The sequence below is a fragment of the Erithacus rubecula genome (assembly GCF_903797595.1).
Source record: "Erithacus rubecula genome assembly, chromosome: 1".
Classification (NCBI taxonomy): domain Eukaryota; kingdom Metazoa; phylum Chordata; class Aves; order Passeriformes; family Muscicapidae; genus Erithacus; species Erithacus rubecula.
The window spans coordinates 53,310,107-53,331,148 of record NC_136658.1 but is presented as its reverse complement, the minus strand read 5'-3'; the positions used below and the strand labels follow the sequence as shown (position 1 = coordinate 53,331,148).

Sequence of the window (21,042 nt, the reverse complement as noted above, 5' to 3'; positions counted from 1 at the left end):
TGATTTCTGGGACAGACATTTTGAATTAAAGTGAAAAATCTGGCTGTCTATTTGAGACAATAAAACCATAATTATTTTGTGAATATTTCAAAAGTACATGAAATGTTAAATATCCATGTTGATGAACTTATCCAGCCTCTAGCATTATCACACTTTTGAAAATTTTTAAGCACTTTACTGTATCATTTATGCAAACTACAAAATACTATGAATGTGTCCAATAAAGTTTAAAATCTAAAATATGGTATTTGCTCTAACTTCTTTTTTCATTTATTCAACACTAGATTGGCGCCTTGGCAAAACTGGTTTCAATATCTACAAGTATAAATGAGATTTTTTTTTTTGACATAGCATCATTCCACTCCCTTAGTATTCAGGCACTGCCAATATCCCTTTCAAGAAATTCCATGGAATTGTAGAACACACCAGCACATTGCATTCAGTTATGTCCAGTGAACAGCAATATGAGCACAGACTAGCCTTCTGCACCTAGTGGAGTCCAACAGGAAAGGTAGATAGACAGACAGACACTATTTCTATAACCTCTCAGTCTTCTGGAATAAGGTTTCTTCTGTGGAAGATTTACTCCCTCTAAATTGATGGTGAATTGATAAGAACCATTCTCTCCCATCTGTATGAATGCATGCCGGTGTCTTTCACTACAAATCTTGCTGATTTTGTAAAAGCACTTCCAAAACTCTATTACCTCATTTTAATTTTCAGACTCAAACATAAAATCAACAAAGAATTCATTAGATGAAATGCAATTTTTCTTTGTGAAAGCTAAGCAATAAATTTTAATGTTATTTTAAAAAATTATTTTTCTTATGATGTAAAAATATACTAACTTTCTGTATAGGCATCTAGCCGTCTTGTCTTCTGATGTCTGCTTTTTGTGATTTAATAAAGCATGTTAAAAACAGTGGGCTTGCCTAAGATTTTTACTTTCAATTATTTTTATTTCTAGTACTTTTTAATATTAATTATTGTTATTTATTAATGAATAAATGAATTAATATTAACCTATTAAGTCCTGGGTAGGAATCTTAGAGCAATAGGTCATAGAATATTTTGTGTTTGAAGGGGGCTTCAAAGATCACTACTGCAACTGCCTTACCATGATCTAGGGTGTCTTTCATGAGGTTCACATGAGCCTATTCTTCAAGATTTCTGTGGATGGCATCCCCTCCTTCAAGTCTATGAACTGCACCAGTCAGCTAGCTGTCATCTGCAAATTTGTTGAGGGTTCATTCAATCCCACCGTCTATGTTATTACTAAAGACAACAAATGGTATTGGACCCAGCATGGACCCTCAAAGAACACTACTGGTTTCCTCTTGGACATTGAGCCATTGGTCCCAGCATGGACCCTCAAAGGACACTACTGGTTTCCTCTTGGACATCGAGCCATTGACTGTAACTCTTTGGATGTGATCACCCAGCCAATTCCTTAACCATCTAACAGTCCATTTGTCAAGTCCACACCTCTGCATTTAGTGACAGGGATGTTATGGAGAATGGGATCAAAGGCTTTACAGAAGTCCAGGCAGATTGACAGCAGTAGTTCTTTTCTTCTCTGCTGCTGTAGTCATTGCATCACCAAAGGCTAATCGCTTGGTCAAGCACAATTGCCCCTTTCTCTAATTGTTTCCTTGTTTTCAATGTGTTTCTACATACCTTCCAGGAGGCTGAGCTTCATGATTTTAGAAGGCATAGAAATGATATTAACTGATCAGTAGTTATCAGGGTCCTCTGGTGAGCTATTTAAAAAATGAGAGTAATGCAGCTTGGCAACTGCATCAGCCAGTTCCCTTAGGATCCACCTGAGGGATGCACCTCATCAGAACCCACAGACCTGTGTATATTTGTATTCCTTAGGTGGTCTCAAACTGGATCTTCTTCTACCATGGGCGATAGACCTTTACCCCAGTCCTCATCTTGGTGTTCAGGGACTTGAGACAGGCTCATTGAACAACTGATAATAGTGTCAGTGTCTCCTCATTCAAGTCATTTACACAGGGCTCAGGGATATTTTAGGTGTCATAGTACATGACCTCTGGTCTCCACCTTTTTCTCCAGAATTATATGAATTTCTCTTCACTTGTGCACACCTGTCATCACTATGTACATTTCTCAGTTATCCTAAAGTATCTTAAATGGTTCTAGGCACATACATTAGGGTCCTAATTTAATTGCTTTATTTCACAATTCTGACATGAAAAGCATTTCTTAGCTGTATGTAGTAATTCTGTTCCCAAAATAGGAAGAAATGAATTAGTTTCTGAAGAACACATTCCTTCTCTCCACTAGCCAGAATATTCATAACTAACTATCAGCTCTAATCCAAAACATATACTCTAGACATTATTTTAATATGTTTCAGCACTGGGAATTAACTAAGAGAAGAATCTATTGGTTAAAGATTTTCCCATCATTACTGCATTACTTATACTGAATGCATGGAATTTTTGAATATGCAATGAATACCAGACTAAGGTATTAACATGGCCAAGCAACTGGAGTATTAACTTCTATTAGGCCTCATTTATGCTGATTTTTCCATTAATGTAAAATACCATAGATAGGCATAAGTCAATTCTACTGTTAGTGAGTCTCACACTCCTTGATTTGAATGCCAATTTACAGAACTATACATCAAAGTAAAATCAGATTACCATATTTTATGTGTGGGTGGGTGTGTGATACACTAAAAGCATGTCAAACAACATTCTTATGTAAAGATCAGTAGGAAGAAAGTAATTATGGAAGAAATCTTGTTTCGAGTGCCAGGTAATTTAAAAAGTATTAATTTTAAATTTTTTAAACTTTAATATAATGCCAGTTATTTACCTTTTCCCATTCTATTACCAATCTTATTACTGCTTTTGAGTTGAAACTCTGCATTTATTTGAGATTATTTTCTATTATATAGATGTACAAAAGAAAGACTGCTTTGGACTTAGCCTTGCCTATGCATTCAGTCTGAAAATTCCGACTCAATTTAAATTTTGAATACAAAATCAAAATTTCCATTTTATAAAACAACTCATGGATTTTGCATTAATGCATTATTATCCCAATGTCTGTTGAACTAACAAGACAAAAACGTTCCTCCATTTTTTTGAAGACTCATCTATGTGTTGCAATTGGTTTTCCACAGGACTATTCCAAAATATTAGGAAATAGGTAGAAATGTAGCGTTTGGGTTAGAAAGCTTCATCAGGATCTAGCTGATTGTTTACAAATAGCTTGTTAAATTAATTATATGATAGAACTCAAGCTTGAAACTTAACTTTGATAGAGATGGAGAAATAAGAGAAAAAATAATAATTTAAACTATCCTACCATTCTAAATGGTAATTCCATGGAAACTTTAATAGCACACTGAATCTGATTAGAAAGATAGTGTGATGAACATAATAGTCATGTACAATATCTGGTTTGAAGTATTATATTGACCTGAAAAATAATTAAAACTTGCTTACAGAACTATGTTTGTATGCATAATTTACCAAGAATCAGAATCAACCAGGAATAAAAACTTGAGCTGTTTTTGTTTGCCACACACAGACTGCCTAATGTAGTGAAAAATCCAGCATGAAATTTCTCATTCTGCTTCACCCTTCTCAGACATTTCTTCAAAAGAAAATTCCATTTCAGTGCAGACTTTTGGGAAGTTGATTTTTTTCCAAAATCATTATCTCTAAATGATGTACAGTGGTTATGTTATACAGCCTTATTCATGGGAGATAGAAGGCAAATGATAGCATTGACTCTATTTAGAACAATGACTAGTGTTTCTAGAGCTAAAAACTTAAGCCAATTCACTCTCATTTTAACTCTGATTCTTGCAATCTTTTAAATCTGACAGAAGGCAGCAGGGCATATAGTTAATTGCTACAAATCTGAAGATATTTCTAATTACTATTTTACAGTTTGTTTCTGAATCATGCAAAGGAATTTTTTTATTAGTTTTGACTTCTCTTAAAAATCTGTGCTTAAGTCTAATGAGATTTCTTCTAATCCATCTTATAGCTTCAATATTAGTTTCAGAAGGAATTTTCAATGTTTTCTTCACCATGGACTTTCGGATAATAATATGCAATTTTGTGTAATAAATACTTCAAGGATGCAATAAAGGAGGAAAAGAATGTTTTCATTATCAGCCATCAGCATGATTTCTTTGGAATTAACATGACATTTCTGCATATATGAGTTCTTCCTGAGACAGGAAACTACGTTCAGGTATTTTCATATATTATTTTGTGCTTTTAATATCTCGGAGATATTAAGAGCTAAAACTTCTATATTCTTCCCCCTTTGCACCCTGCCTTCTTCTCCACCAAGATTAATTCAGAGGAAGGATGTCTGTGCTCAGTAGGTCCATTTCTTGATGGAGTGAGACTCCTTGAAGTGAGGGAAGGCTCCCTGGGGGTCTGAGAACTCAGATGTATTTATGAGGCTAGCATTTTTCAGAATTCCATGCTACTGAGGCAAGTGGAAAGAAGGAGATTTCAGACACCTGAATCCTTGTCTCTGCATTCAGGTAAGTCACTGATACCATGATATTTTACAGCAGAGAAATAGATGGCCTAAGCCGAAGACTCAAAGTGTGGAATCAGTTTGAGGGTATGCAGCTGTTGATGGTTGTAGTCATATATTTAGACTAGGTGCCCTAGATTCCTGTTAGAGTGAATGGAAAGAAATAAAACTTTTAAAACATGCTTTATCTCTTTCTAAATATGGACAAGGCTTATTTAGAGATTCAGACATCCAAACATAGATGTCCAAATGTGAACTAAGTTCCACATACAGTCAATGAAAAGCTTAATCTTTGCCAAAGCATAAATTGGTGGTTTGAGATTTCTTAGAATATCTCAGCCAATGAGGATACTTATGGAGTTCACAGATATGAATCAGGACCTGTAAAAGAACTATAAGCTTCTCAAGTTCCAGCCAGAGGATATTGGATATTCCAGGAAACCCAAAATAATATTGCATTTAAAAGTTGAGTTTCATATTAAGTTCTGTTAAAACTGACCTGAGTCACTTTCTATTCCCTATTCTCTATTTATTCTCTATTCTCTATACTGGCTATTCCTTTGATGACTGTAATAAGACTTTAATACAAGAGTTTACACCCATATGACATTATTTAGTTAGCTAAATTTGGTGTCTATGTCTACAGATGAAATGTTCTTTGCATCCCAAACTGTCACATGAACCTCAACAGTTCCCATTTCTTCCCATTGACTGTACAGAAAGACAAGGGTGACTTGCTCAGCAGGAGAACTCTATGCTGCAGCTAAGAGAATTTCAGCAGAATGAATTCAGAGGAATTCACCTTCACAACTGAATGAAGAAAAAAATTATTAATAGGTATATCTATTTATCTGATTCATATAACCTGTGTTTTCAGAAAGTTAGAACTTTTGTCAGAACCCATGCATCATAGCAAGGGAAGGGAGAAGAAAAGAAAGACAGTATCTGGTTTCTTGGCCTCTGCCTTTATTCTGTCAATTTGGCTTGTCAATTAGTGTCAATTGTGGTTATATTGATCTGTGTGTTTTATGGATTCTAACTAGAACTAGACTCATTCTACAAACTCACATACTGCAGCAAAGTCCATGGCTTCTAACTTCCAGTCACAACTGAATTAATTGATAGGGTTACTTTTCTAAGGAGTTGGATTTAATTATTTTCATCTTTCTCCTGTATTCACTGATGTTTATGGACTGACATTAGTAAAACCAAAAGAAAATGATTATTTGAGACAGTATTGCATATATTTTTATTTTTATTCCATAATTAAAGTACCTTAATATATTGAAAGTAAATTAGCTGATATTCTTTGGTTTATTCTGATCTATTTCTATAATTCTAAATAGAGGATGTCCTGAAATCAATAGAGAAACACTCTTAGGAAGCAGGGAAAAAAAAAAAAAGCACCTCATTGTTATTGTTGTTATTATTAGGATAATATCCTATTTTTTTATCAAAGATCAAATATTAATATGGTGCAAAATTGAAAATCTAGTATATATGTATTTCTCCCAATATAACAGCAAACATTATTAAAAATATTAAATTGTTTGTATTGCCTATAATATTATGGTTTTCTTTTAATAAAATGTGATTTGATAATGGAAGAAAATATTTGAAACATACTCTTTGGCTGCCTTCTTTTATATGTATGTTCTTATTTTTAATTGAAAGTTCCATCCTGAGGATGTTATTCACAAGTGTGAGATTCATCACACTTATCTCTAGCAATATAAAAGTCAAATAGCTTAGCAGTGATTTAACTCACCCAACCTTAGAAGCTGCAATTCAGCTACAGACTGTGATGTGTAAATTCATATGCTCACAATACAGCTGTTACGTTTCAGCTAGGGAACACTTAAAAGGTTTCAACATAATCATCTGTAACACTTCAGGTATGCTAAAGTATCTTTCCTGAATTCCAGCTGCCAGTTCAGAATAGAAAATGTGTTAGTCCTGGACAGACATCTCAGGTATCCCAGGATGCCTTGAATTCCACCTAAGCATGCACATCTCAAATGATATTGAAATCCTCTTTAAACTCCAGTCCCAAACATCTGCCTTGAGTTCAAAGAGGAGAGAATTATGTATGAATGCTGTTGGTCATACCTACAGCAATTTAAATTAAGGCAACAAACCATTCCAGTAGTTTAACACAGAGTAGTAGCACACATGGAAAAAAAAGGTATTGAAACTTACTACATTAAATAAAATTTCTCATTGCTCTATTCTGGTCTGTTTGCCCAATGTCAGACAGAGGGAAAAGCAGGGACATTGAAGGTTGTTCTAAAAATCCAATAGGATTTCTGAGAAGGGATTGCATAATTAACTGAAGAAAACAGAAAGGAAAACAACAACATAAACAACAAAAAAACCTACGATTTTTAAGCCCATCTATGAACCGCTGGCCCAAATGTTGAGACCACAGGAGATACACTGTGGATATTCACACTTCTAAATGAGCAAGAAACAGAATTAAATCATAGGCTCAACCTCCAAGTACAAATTGGCTCATGTTCACATTGCCAAGGGTTTGTCCCTTCTGCAGCAAATTTGTCTTGGACAGAGCTAGTTGAGAACTATGGAAAAGAGCTAAGTTATGACAGAATAGTTATTCAGTAGGAATTCTCCACTATGGATTATCTACTGTGGGTTATAGCCCCATTGTTTGAGTTTCCTGACAATCTGGTTTTGTTAGTTTAGCATAATAAAGGATCTTGTTCCAGTCAAAGAGTTATGGGGCACACATACTAATGCAAAAGGACCTATGTCACATAATTATGTTTCCTAGGTTTTCTTCTTCTTTCATTATTGTTTGAAAAATTGATCCTCATTGATTTCTCATAAATCCAGACAGAAGAAGGATTCATAACTGCCTTTTTTCTCCCTACAAGTGCATTTTTTTCTGTTTTAGTAAACCCTTAAAAACAGTAAAAAACAGTATTAATTCACTGAAAATTATAGAAACTTACAGCAAATGGGATTTTGACTACAAAAATATACATTCTAGTGAAATATATATTTTGATAATTTCCATTTACTTTCTGTATCAGATGTGAATACAGTTTCATTAATACTAGTAATATCAACCCTTCTTAAAGTTGGCATTCTTTACTAAATGTCTTTACCCTAAGATTTTTGCTTCATAATGAGAAATGTATTGCTTTCAAAACACCATTTATAGAAATAAGATTAATGTAAATCAGCTGTATTACATTATCTGACCAGAACTCTGCTAATGATGCAACACTTCTAATCAGAACTGATCCTTTAAAATACGTAACATAATTCTAAACCTCATTAATAAATTTTTTCTTCACTTTAGTTCCAATCCTAATTCATCCATGTAACATAATGGACATGCTCAGGTACAGTAAGAATGCAGATAAAAATCATTGAATTTATTATTCAGATTGGAATTTATGAATGCTATGGATTTGTTCAAAGGAAAACTAGGCTTAATTTAATATACGTGTCTGCAGATGAGCTAATAGGTTTGGGCAGACAGCAATTCATGGATCTGTAATAATAACAAATTCCTTCTCATATTAATTTTAATATTGCCTTATTGCCAAATCAACAGTCTAATCATTACTCTAAATATACTTTCTAATTTGTGTAGTTGCAGAGGACTATTGTCTTATACTAAAATTTTAGTTAGTTAAGATCATCTTTCATTAATAGCAGCACAGTCATAAAAAGACCTTTCAAAAATGTGCATGCTTCTTTTTCCCATGGGTGCTCTTAGCCAATGCCAATAACATCTTTCACTCTGTTGCTCAGTCCAGCAGTTCTTCTGTCTGAGTAATTTCATCAAATCTCTGCAGGGTCTAACACTGTGCTTAGTACATTCCTTTTGTTCATTCTTACACTTTCATGTTTTGCTTCTGCATCATGCTCTTACTTTAAAATATATGTATAGTTAAATTAAACTCAAAAAAGAATTAAAAAAAAAAAAAGGCAGAGAGAAAACAAATAGACAGACCAACATACAAAACCACAAAGCACAAAACTCTTAAATGTAAAAGCTATCTCCATTATTTTTACTTCTGTTAATATTATTTTTCCCTGCTACACATAATAACACAATTTCTGATAGGGATCTAAGGTTATTGCAACAGTGAAAACGTACCCCAACATTTAGAACATTGTTTCTTTTTTTGTGTTTTAGACATATCCATTGACCTAGCTTTTTGAGGAATGCTTTCAGGCAAGGATAATAATTTCATGCACACGCTTTTTCAACTACCATGATCTTCACAACCTCATTTGCCAATATTTCCTTAACAAGCTAAGATAGAGGCAACTCCATAAGACACCTCAAAAAAACAACCTTTATACACAAACTACCTCCTTTTGAAATATTTGCTTCCCAAATCACAACAGTGGGAAAAAATCCCATGCTATTTTTTACTTTCATTCTTCCTATTTGTGCCCAAGCTAGGTTCTGGCAATTCTGTCTAGAAGTCCGTATTGCTTGCAAAGTGCCCAGTACAGAATACTGCCAACTTTGTTGTGCCGTATTTATCCTGGGCAATTGAGTAATAGTCTCTAGAGTCTAGCTACATGTTCTACATCCTGCACTTAAATCTTTCCTACCATCTGTCTTCCCTTAGAGATCTCTCATGTGAATATGTTGTTACTGTGTGTCCATAATTAAATTATATTTTTCCCTTTGCAAACCTCCTGTGACAATCCACTTAACAGTTTTGCACTCTGTTTTCATAAACCAGACTTTCCTTTTACTGAATCACTTTCCACTGCATTTTCTCATCCATTTGTAGCATTTATCTTTCATAGTGATGAGCTTAATAACTTCAATAGTGACTACAATCCTGGAGTATTTTATTCCTCATTTATATTTCAAGCTTGACCCAAGGACCTATTACTTATTCTTATGGTATAGCCATAATTGTCAGGATTTTTGTTGTTGTTGTTGTTGTTACATTTTTGCTTCCTGAACCCTATATTGCTTTCTAAGATTGCTATTACAGCTATTACATACTATAGCAAGTTCTAACATCACTGGCTAAAATAGATGTCTCATTCAAAAGCAACCATTAGGATGCAGTCCCAAAGTCAAAGAGCTAGCAATTTGGAAAGACAAAAAATAAAATCTAAATTAGAAAAACATATGGAAAGAGTGTGTGGTATGCATGTGGCCTCTATCAATAACCTCTAAAAATAATGGTCATCCTTTAAAAATTTTCTTGTCTCAGCAAACTATCTCTGATGTAATTAATTTAATGCAGTTTCAAGGGTTTGGTTTGATTCTCAAATGCATTTAATTATGTGCAGCACAGGTGTACATAACTGAGCTACATTTATCTCATTGAGCTACTCCTCTGCTTGTCCATAGACATGCAGCTTCTTTGTGGTATCTTAAAGTCCCTTGCCTGGGCCTCAGCTGATCATATGTCCTACAAGCCTTGAGTATTTTCTGTAAGCATGTCAGACACCCAAATATTTCAAATTACATATATGAATGAAGCTATTTCAAGTTGCTTATATGTATCAAGTGAACCAACCCACCATGCTCTCAGAGTAGATCAAGAATTCAATTCAGTTGTTCCCACATAAGTTTCTGCTCCTATTTCAAATGCCCTAATGTATCCTAGAGTCCAGGTGCCACTCCAGAAATACTCAAGTGTGCCCTAGTTATTTTATGTCTGTAAGTCTTGTGCACACACCTCAGATACTCCAGGATGCTTCTCAGGGCACTACTGACTGTTAGTGTAGCTCATCCAAGCCCATCAAGCGGAGTGAGAAAGATACCACCTAATTCTAGGTCAGATAGTAACCCAGAAAATGAGTCACATTCCCTAATTTTTCCACCTGACTATACTGCTTCTTAATTTTTTCACAGATGTTCTATACTGTACCAGCCCACCTTTAGTGTTTGAATCCTCATTTAAAGTAAAAAAAGAACCACTATCTCCACATGCTTTTGTTTTCCTCAAGTCACATTTAAGTGCATCCTTTTCACTAAAATTCCCACTTGCAAGAGATGCAATTGATTCAGAAATGAAATAAGATAACAAAAACCAAATACGACAATCCATGATTAGACATGCTTTGAGACCAAAGCTTGAGGGGTCTGTCTGAATGTTCATGACATCATCAAAAGTCATTAATAGCTAAGAGAATTTGTTCCAGTGGCTTAGCTGGAAAGTAGCTGAGGGGACTCATTCTGACTATCTAATAGAAAGGGAGAAATGTGGAAAAATTCTGATGGCACCAATGTTTCTGTGAGCCAGTGCTTTCTGCCAAAGGCACTTTGTGCCACTTATGGCCATAAATAATGGTAGTTTAAACAGTCATTCAGCTAGAGTCAACTGAATGTGTTCTATAATGGGCTTTTCCTGTCCATTCTTTGCTACAAATTTTTGAACTTAGTCTTCAAGTGTATGGTGCAAGAAACTATTTCCTTCCAGGGGACTTTCTGGTGACTTTGCTCTTCTCTCACATGACTGAAGAATGTATACAGGAAGTATTTACAAAAATTGATTCATAAACTTTGACTAGTAAACAGAACCATTCAGCATGACAATATGTCCATTGACCTGGTAATTAATCTTGGTGAAGTAATACTGAGGGATATAATTTATATTTCTTAACCCAAAAAGATGCGATTATAGAGGTTTCTGAAACTCACAGATCTTATGTTAAATACAATCTTTGGTTACAAGTTAACCCAATAAGGTACCATTGATAAACACAATCATAATGAATGTAGTTTAATATAATACATTTGAAACATTTTTAGTCCACGCTTTCCCCAGTGATAATATTTCTCTGGGGAAAACTGAGTAAAAGAAAATGGTTCTTGCAATTTTGATTGGTCATGTCCATACTTCTAATACAGTCTAAACAGATTGATAATTTTAAATACATAACAGAAATGTCTGCATGACAACCATATCTTACCAACACAACTTATTAATTCTTTACCCTCTGACTTCTTCCCAAATACAAAAAAAAAAAAAAAAGGCATCTGTGTAGTAGCAAAATACTCTGAAGTCCTGCCCAATATCTGGAATTCTCTGATCCATAAATCACAAAAAGTCCCACAAATTTGAACTGCACAAGTACATAATATTCAGCTGCAGAAATTGTCTTACTTGCCATCTTATTTGTATATGTCTGTGGGAACTTTTCTAGTTACAGAAGGATCTGCCTAATGAGATTCTTTAACATCTAAGAGATCCCATTTTTGAATACATGTGAATAAAATTGTAGCCAAATTCTCTCTGACTGATTCAAATAGTATAAAAAATTACAGAGCCAGGTATAGAATAAAACAACTGCCATGCAGATTCAAACTCTAAATATAAGAAAAAACAAAGATGCTAAAGATTTAAGTATATTTTGTGCACCATTTTCCAAGGAAATCCCCAGATGAAGCCTTGTGTTGGAGAAGGCTACATGGGAAAGAAAAAGAGTAATTTAAAGGTCTTCCATTTAATCTCAAATTCCTGCTTTGTATTGCAACATAAGAAACCACTGACAAAAATACAAAGGGAGTTTGTCACTTTACTAAGAGCTTCATGTCTTTGGGAAACTTTCATATTTGTGACACCTACAAATCATTTCATGGATAATGGAAGGTAGAAATTATTCTGTTGGGAAGGATGAGCATTTTTCAGCCTCCTTCTGCCCTAATTTTTCTCTTAATGAGTTTTGCCAGCAGCTTAAAAAAGTGTGAAATGTTCACCTTGTACTCTTCATGGCTTTTCTATCTGGGTAAAGACTAGTAAATAAAACCTTTTCTTCTACATCAGATAACATCTGCCCCTACACTTATTAAAACAACCCCTCAAAACTAAATAAAAACCACTAAGAAAAAAGATCTAACTCAAACCAAACAATAAACCCCCTCAAAGATTGCATCACTTAGTTTGCAAACAGATCTGAAACTGTATTTTCAATGCAACTGCACTGAAGTTATAAAGTAACCTGACACAGTCAATATATTTAGTAAAGCAATATAATAACACATTTCTATGCAGTTCCGACAGCACACTTTTTCTCAAAATGACACACATCACCCTGGGTATGAATTTAAATTTTTTTTCAGATTGCTTCTAGAATTCCATTCACCCTTCTGTAATGGCATGCAGGAGGCTGCCATGTATAAAGGCATAAATTTCTATGGCAACAGTTTAAATTCTAGGCTGTTCTTAGTTGAAGTATTTGCAGAAATAAAAACAAACCACAAACGACCCTTTTTTAATAACTAAATAATATATATCTTCATTTTCTGCCTTTTCTGAAAGAACATAAGTCTTTACTGTGATGATTAAGCAATAAGTAACTTAACATGATATATACTATGTTTGAAGTTCCAAGATTCTTAAGTTGGCAGGAAAAAAAATGCCTATTTTGACACAGCATGGATATCTTATAGACTTCCAGTATTAGAAATTATATCATGACAGTCTATCATAAAATAAAATATTTACTTTTTGGTTATTGTTGCTAACAAAGTATAACTGATCATATTTAATATATTTGAACTTCACTCTTCTTCAAAACACCCTCAGTAATCCTCAGTTCTTTCTATTATGTTTCTTTTTTTGTTGAGTGTTATGTTTGCTTAAAAAAAATCATGGAAGTGCTAAGCATGTAGATAAGATAAGCATTGTAATTCAAGGCCTGATAATTATTGCATCATCTCAGAGAGTTGGGTGATATGTCTTGAGGGCAAGTGTCTGCAAGACTGAAGAAAGAATACTGTGAATGCTAAAATCAGAAATTGGGACATAAAATTCCATTTTGTCATTTCCCCACAACCTCGAAACAAGGTGATAAATACATGTCTTCAACATTTAAATTGAATTGTCATTTCTATTTAGGTATGTCAATGAGCTAGCACTTTTAGAAAGCTAAATGAGTGAATTTGCAACTTTATGCTACTTTTCAATGATGACAAATTAAAATTACATATGTAACATTATATTCTCTGAAATGCATGCAGGTCTGATCTCAGTCAGTGATTTATCATTTTAATTTATTGAGTGTTTTATCTTAACTTTCATTACAGTGCTTCTAATGCAATTATTATTCTTTTTAGCATGGAATGTATTCTTAATTTTCTCAGTTACTCAATTTTGTCACTACAATATCATGAAGAAGGCAGCTAGACTCAGGTAGTCTTCTAAGGGTGCACTAGCCTATATTTAGACAGACAGACTGTTTTGGACTCTTTCTAAGCTAAATTTGATGGCCTCACAAGGACAGAAATACTGGCTCACATGTAAGTGCATTTGTTTTTTCTTCTCAAACTAGTCAACAATGGCAAAGTAGTGCCTCTACTACCATCACTTTGTCTTACACACAGTGTCCTGGCAGAACAATCAGTCTAACGAAGCAGCAAGATGGAATAAAGAAAGGACCTTGACATAAGAATGGTTTGTATAGTTAAGCAGGCCATGCCATTTCCAGAGCTGCACAACCAAACTTCAGGGTTTTCTAGGAGACTGCAGATTTTTCCACAGTGACAAAGGATTATGGAGGAATGATGTATTCCCCATGTTTAATTCCTCTTGAATACCTGGAATCGGGCTTCTGCCTCACTTTCAAGAGCATATCTATTGAAATGTGTATGTCTGTTTTCTCCTCACAGATCTCAAAGGTGGGCATCTTCCATAAAGCAAACCAAATCAGTATGTGAAGTTTAGCAAGTCCCTTATGGTGTTTTACTCTTTAAAAGGATTCTCTGCCTGGAGAAAGCCAGGAGCAACGTGACTGAAATTCTCCATATCTCCACTGGGACTTGAGCTGTGAGTTACAAGTGATTTGCAGAGACTTTCGCCTTTACAGGTTTGACTGAGTTTAGGGGCAGTTTCCCGTACAGGAACGGGATCAAAGGCGAGCTGCCTGAACTCCAACTGCAGCACTGCGCCGTGTTTTTTTCTGTTTTTAATATCAAAGGGTGGAGGTACCCGGTGCAAGAACGGGAAAGCTTCTGCGGGCTAATTCGTTTTTCCCACTGGCGGCAGCTGCTGGAGCCCGGCCGCCCGCAGCTGCCCCACCGGGCAAGCAGCTCCCGGGCGGGAATTCTGGCCGCGGAAATTCGGCTCCAGCTTAATGAGACCAAGCTGGGCAGAGGCGCTTAAAGCCAATTCCCACTAACATCCCTAATATATCTGCAGTGTGTGCAGCAGAGGCGGTGACAGCAGCGGCATCAGCATGAGATTCACAGGATTAATAAAGGGATTCACTGCCTCGTTAAAAAAAAAAAAAAAAAAAAAAAAAAAAGAGAGAGAGAAGGAAGGGGGGAGAGAGAGGGGAGGAGGCAGGCAGGAAACTTCTATGTGTTATTTACATTGGAAAAGGGGGGAAGGAAGGGTGTTTGTGCCTCTGCCTGTGAATGAATGAGAAAGAGGAAGGGAGGGAAAGAAAGGGAGAGAGGGAGAGAAACACACAGAGAGCACTGAAAGGAGGCTCTGTCTCCTAAACCCAAGTAACCCGTTTGCAAGAATTGGATGCTGTAAAAATGGTAAGGACCCGGAGTTGAAAACATTTTCACTTTAATACTGAAAAAATATGCCATTATAAAATCCTCGAATATAATTAGTAAGTTTCACTTGCTTCCTCAGTTCTGTTTTCCTCAAGTTATAGTAAGATTTACAACAGCACAGAATTTTCTACCATTAAACTTTGCAGCCTAAGCTCTAGAGTGACATTAATTGGTCATGCTTAACTGCCTTGGATGTTTTTTTTTTTTTTTGTATGTTTACACTGTTACCATAATAGAAATCAAGGGTACTAATTTTTACATTCAGATGGAAAGGCAATACTGATTATGTATATTGAAAAAAAGAGAGAGAAAACAAAACCAAAGCCTACCCTCCCCACCTCCCCCGAAAAACGAAACACAACCCATTATCAACAAAGCAAATCTCTCCCAACAAAGTAATTCCCACCTAGACATAAAAATAAAAATAATTTTTTTAAAAAATCCAATGAGAATATTCATGCAACTATGTCTTAAATAAAATCTTTACAATTTTTTTCCACGGTAAAAGTACGATCTCTACTGCCTATTGATCACACAAAATAAAACTGGCGAAATGGCACTTTTTATTATTATACTGTATTTCGTATATAGAAGGTTTGATACGAAGGGACTTATCAGGTAAGAGGGATGATGGTGTGAACTAGACGCTGCTTCCAGTCGGGGGCTGGAGCGTCCCTGGGGTGCGTTGTATCCATGCGAGCCATGCAGCATTTTTTTTTTTTTTTTTTTTTTTTTTTTTTTTTAAATGTTCATTTGTCTGTTTGTTTCGAGAGAGTCGGAGTCATTTATTTACATTACATTCATGCCTTCGTGCAACTTTCCACTCCTGCTTTGCCGTCAGGAGGAGGCCAACACCAGTCCTTTGCCCCCCTAGTTTTCCCGGCCGCTTGGAAAGGGCTCGGTCCACAAGGAAAAAGGGCGAAAAAGCGAACCCCAGCACAACTGAACAAAAGCCCAACAAAACCAGGAGCCGTGTTTCGCCCTGCCGGAGCCGAAGAAAGCTGCTCCTCGTCTGTCTGCCGCTGCCCCGGCCGCGCACAGGCGGGGGATGCGCGCACCGCCCCGGCTGCGCGGCGCTGCAGGGATGCGCTCCGGCGCCGGGCTCCCCCCGCCGCCACTGGGCCTCGGCGTTTGCTGTGGGGTCGTGAGGAAGGGCGTGCGTGTATCTGTGTGTTTCGCTTCTCACAAAAGGTAGCAGCGGAGGTGCAGAGCTGTCCCCGGCCGGTGCGTGGAGGGCCGGCCCGGGTGGCGGCCGCCCCCGCCCCGCCCGCCGCCTCAGTCCGACAGGGAGTGGGAGCCGCAGTCGTACACCCTGTGGGCCCCGTCGGCGCTATAGGGCCCGTTGTGCCAGTAGGACGAGTCGCAGACCGTCTGCAAGGAGTTGATTTCAGATGCAGAGGAGTTGGCGTCCCTCCTCTTGGACCGCTTTCTGTTCCTCAGGATGAAAACCAGCATGCCAACCACAGTGAAGGCAGAGGTCACAAAAACCAGCAGAAGCCCTGGCACTAGCACCGAAATAGAGACCCGGCTGGTCTCCAAGTAGGAGTTGGAGTGAGTACCTGTCTCTGTCAACCCGGTGCTGTTTTTGTTAGAAGAAGTTAATGTGGGAGAGATTTTTAACTGAGGGCAAATCACATCGTTGGAGAGAGACTCAAAATCCTCCTTGAAGAAATCTTCAGGGGACTCACACCTCAGGTCACTCATAATCACCTTGGGGCGCAGCATCTCTGCCCACTGTTTGAAAGGCACGATAGGGCAAGTACAGTCCCATGGGTTGCCGTGCAGGTCGATCTGGGTGATGGAGGTGAGCTGGTCCAGCACCCCCGCCACCGGGAGGTACATGAAATAATTGTTGTGTATGCTCAACTTGGAAAGCGAGACCCCGGCGAAGACGTCTACTGGGAGAGACCTCAGCAGATTGTTGTTGAGGATGAGGACTCTCAGTTTGGGCATCGCATTGAAAGTGCCAGGCATGATCATCTGGATCCCATTAAACTCCACGTTCAGATATTCCAGGTTTTGCAGCCCAGCGAATTTCTCCCGGGACAGGGTGTCTAAGTAGTTGCTATCCATGTAGAGCCATCGGAGATCAAAGAGGTTCTTGAAGGTGTTGTTCTCAACGGTGGCAATGTTGTTGTTGCCCAGATCGAGTAAATTAAGTTTTCGGTAATCCAGAAAGTGGGATTTCCTGATGGTGTGTATTTTGTTGTCTCTCAGAAACAGCTCCTGCACATTGGAGGGCTTGGGCTTCAAATCCACCAAGCTGCTCACATTCCTATCATTGCAATTAACCTTTAAACCTGAGCCAGGGATCTGATCACAGCTGCAGATGTGCGGGCAGGAAAAGGTAGCCGGTAGCTTGCTCTTCGCACTCACTGTCGACACGGCAGCAGTGGGTTTGGTCTTGATTTGCCAGTTGACAGGAATCTTTGTACCTCCGTTTGGAGCAGATCCTGGCGTGGCAGGGTCTTCTTTGCCATGTATTTTAAAGGGGGTTGGAATGGGACCAGGATCGCAGGTTTCTTCTTCGGCAGGGGGAGCAGCTAGGCTGGAATCTACTCTGTTCTTTTTACACAGCTCCTGCTCTGTGGTCTCATTTAAATCTTTGCCCTGCAACCTAGTGGGAGCTTCACAAATCACTCTGCCGATCAAAGCGTTTTTAGGTATGTTTTCCAGCCATTCTTTCAACGACAGCAGATCGCAAGTGCAGTCCCAGGGGTTATCCTCTAGCAGGATTTCAGCAATGCCTGGGATCTGCTCCAGGACCTCCTCGTAAGGCAAGGTTTTAAGACGGTTTCCCCGGAGGTCGAGGTGGGTGATCGGCACATATTGAAACACATTGGGGGGCAAGGTGCTGATGAGGTTGTCATTTAAAATCAGCACCTCTAGCTTGTTTAAGTCCCTAAACGCTCCCGGGTCAATATCCCGCAACAGATTAAAATCTGCCTGGAGGTATTCCAGATCGTCCAGCCCCAGGAAAGTCTGCTTCCTGAACGATTTGATCTTGTTGTTGTTTATGTGCAAGCGTTTCACCAGCTGCAGCCCAAGGAAAGCCCCAGGAACAATCTCATGCAAACCGTTGTTTTCCATGTGCAAACTGACCGCATTGTAAAAGTTAGCAAACTCATTAGGGAAAAGTCGAGTCAGGGAATTGCCATGCAGGAATAAATGGTAAAATTGGGAAGTTGGGGCGGTGAAATGTTGCAGGCTGGTAAATCCCTTTTTCTCACAGTCTACGTGCAAATCCCCTTCTATCTCGTTGCAGGCACAGATCTTCTCTTTGCAAACGTCCCCTGTAACGTTTCCAGCAGCAAAACAAAGAGACGTCTCCAGCAACAGAATCCAAAGCAGCATTTTTAAACCGAGCAATTCATTCCCGATCTCATCACAAAGTAACAGCAACCATCCTCCTCACACGGAAAGCAATTCCAGTTCATTCAAAACATTAAATGTCCGAACCACCAGCAAAGGGGGAGGAAAAAAAAAAATGTGTGGGGGGGAGCAGGGAGGGTCGGCGGAGGGGGGGGATGCTTTCTTTTCTCCTCTCTCCCCCCCACGCACAACTGCAACAGCCCAGATTCCAGTCAGTAATTATATCCACAAACTATCCAGGCACGTACTGCAAGGCAGGCGAAAAAAAAAAAAAAAAAAAAAAAAGTAGAAGAAAAAAATAAAAAATCCCCCTCCTCGCTCGCCCTCCCTGACGCCTGCCGGGCAGCTAAGCGGAGGTCTGCCGGCCGGGCTGGCTCACCGGCACGGTGCTGCTGGCCGCCGGCCGCCGCTGCATGTCAGGGAGGCGCGGGCGGGAGCGCGGCGCTGTGCCGCGGAGGCTGCGCGGTGCCGGCCCCGCGCACTGACCTTGCCGCGCGGAGCCGAGCCGCGCTCCTCGCCCGCCGCCCGCCGGGCGCTGTCCAGCGCCGCGGTGCTGAAAGCGCCTCCCAGCCCAGGCGCTGCCCGCCCCAGCCTAGGCGCTGCCCGCAGAGCCGCCGGCGCCGCGCCGCGCCTGCCCCCGCTGCTGCGGTGCGCGGCTGCCCATGCCCGCCGGCAGCCGGAGCCTGCCGCGGGGCCGGGACCGGGGCCGGGGCCGGGGCCGCCCGCCCGTCCGCCCGCGCCTCGCCTCTCCTCTCCTCGCCTCGCCTCGCCTCGCCTCGCCCTGCCGGCCGCGCTGCCTCCCCTCCTCGCTCCCTCGCTCGCTCTTCTTTCCTTTTTCTTCCGCTGCTGTCGAGCCGCACGCTCGCACACACTCACATGCACGCAGAGGGAGAGTTGCTAAGAGGCTCTGCTCGTTTCAACCTGGTGCACAGTGAAAGATCTGACACCCTCTGCTGAGCTGCAGTGGCAAAAATCCATCTGCTGAGGGAATGCTGGAGAATAAAAAAAATCAATCCACGTACAGGGCAGCGTTGAAAACGCTGGCATTAAAAGCTGTAGGTGTATTTAGATGCATTCTTCTAAATGGATTATTTAATTTATTTATTTTCTTTTAAAATGGAAAGTTTAGCATTCTCCTCCTCCCGACCAGTTCCGTATTGCCCGCATTCACACACACTCACACCTGCACAAGGAGGAGCGGAAGGCTCGTTTGCCTTATTGTATTTCCCAATGACTTGAACAGAATTAGTGTCAGGGTGTCAAGCGAACAGCAATTTGAGGCAATTATTCTGCACGCCATTTTTATCGTGTTTTAAGTGTGTTTCTTCCTCCCCTGCAGTCTAGGGTGTTTTATGCTGGATTTTGTCTCTTGCTGGTGTTCTCTATGCAATGTCGAACCGTAGATTAATGCACTGTTTTTCATAATTTAGATGATCACAGAGCAGAGGGTAGATGGGGGGAGGGGATTGCTGCACTGTTAGCAGTTCACGCTACCTGTTCCTACGGAGTGTAGTGTCCCCATTAAGGAGGGCAGGAGAGGGTAGAAACAGACGGTTATTCTTATCTGTGTATGAAAATCTAGAGAAGTGTGTATGTCCACGCATAGACATTTCTCTAGGGATGCTCCTTATATACTCTCTGTGGAAATAAAACGCCTGCTTCCCTCGACACCCTCCTTTTCGCCCCTTCCCTCCCCCCACCCCCGCTGCCCTTTTCCAGCCCTTCTGACAAAGGAGATTACACAGCGGAAAAATCGGTGCCCGGCCTTAAAGACAGAAGCCAAGCACACAAAAGTTTCTGCATCATTTGGACGGGTTTCAGATGCCTACGAGCAAAGAACCAGTTGCACCTCTGGTGGTGCAAGTGGAAACCCGCGTTTCCCCTGTCTCACTCTGAGGAGGAGGAGGAGGAGGGGAAAGAGGAGGAGGACGACGAAGAGGAGGAGGAGGGGGAGGGGGAGGGGGAGAAGGACAGGAGGAGGAGGAGGAGGAGGAGGGGAAGGAGGCGCGAAGGCGGGAGAGGCAGCCCAGCCTCCTGGTGCCTCCTGCAGCCCAGGGCTGTGCCTCTGGAGTCCGGCGCCGCTGGTGAACTTTGCGGCATACTGGTAGGGGGGATGTAACCGCGGGAGTGGGCTGGGGGAGGGTTATTTATAGGGAAATCCAGAGAGCCATATGGAGCCTGCAGCCCCTGGTCCCGGCGGCATGTTAATTTGGTCAAAGCTTCTCCCTGGCTACCGCTTGCAAATAAATTAGACATCCTGCCGGTGATGATTTTATCAAATTAATGTAATTAGACCACAGACAAATCACAACAGTTACCGTGGCCATTTCAAGTCCCCAGGATGAATATTTGGACTTTTGGTTTGTTCTGGTGGGCAGAGACTAGGGAGGGAGCGGGAAGAGAGATAGGCAATGGGACAGGAGTAGGAAACAAGACAGACAGTGAGAAATCCTGACCCTGAAAAAGCTTATCCAGTAAATTACAAATGGGCTAGAAAAGATAAAATGCCACTGAGACAGAAAGTACAACAAGAAATATAACTAGGAAAAGAAAAAGAGGAAAGGAAACTTGGTGTCACATTGGGGAGCATTAATTAATTTTTCCTG

General features: G+C 39.7%; 1 protein-coding gene across 1 annotated transcript; it reads right to left on the bottom strand.

Moving 5' to 3' along the window:
• Positions 1-15,274: 15,274 nt before the first annotated feature.
• SLITRK1 (SLIT and NTRK like family member 1) lies at positions 15,275-19,428 on the bottom strand. The gene is made up of 2 exons (XM_079320881.1): positions 19,313-19,428; positions 15,275-18,683 (listed from the first exon to the last, which is right to left on the bottom strand). Exon 2 carries the CDS (start codon positions 18,416-18,418, stop codon positions 16,340-16,342), a length of 2,079 nt encoding a protein of 692 aa, XP_079177007.1. The 5' UTR covers positions 18,419-18,683; positions 19,313-19,428; the 3' UTR covers positions 15,275-16,339.
• Between the last annotated feature and the right edge of the window lie 1,614 nt (positions 19,429-21,042).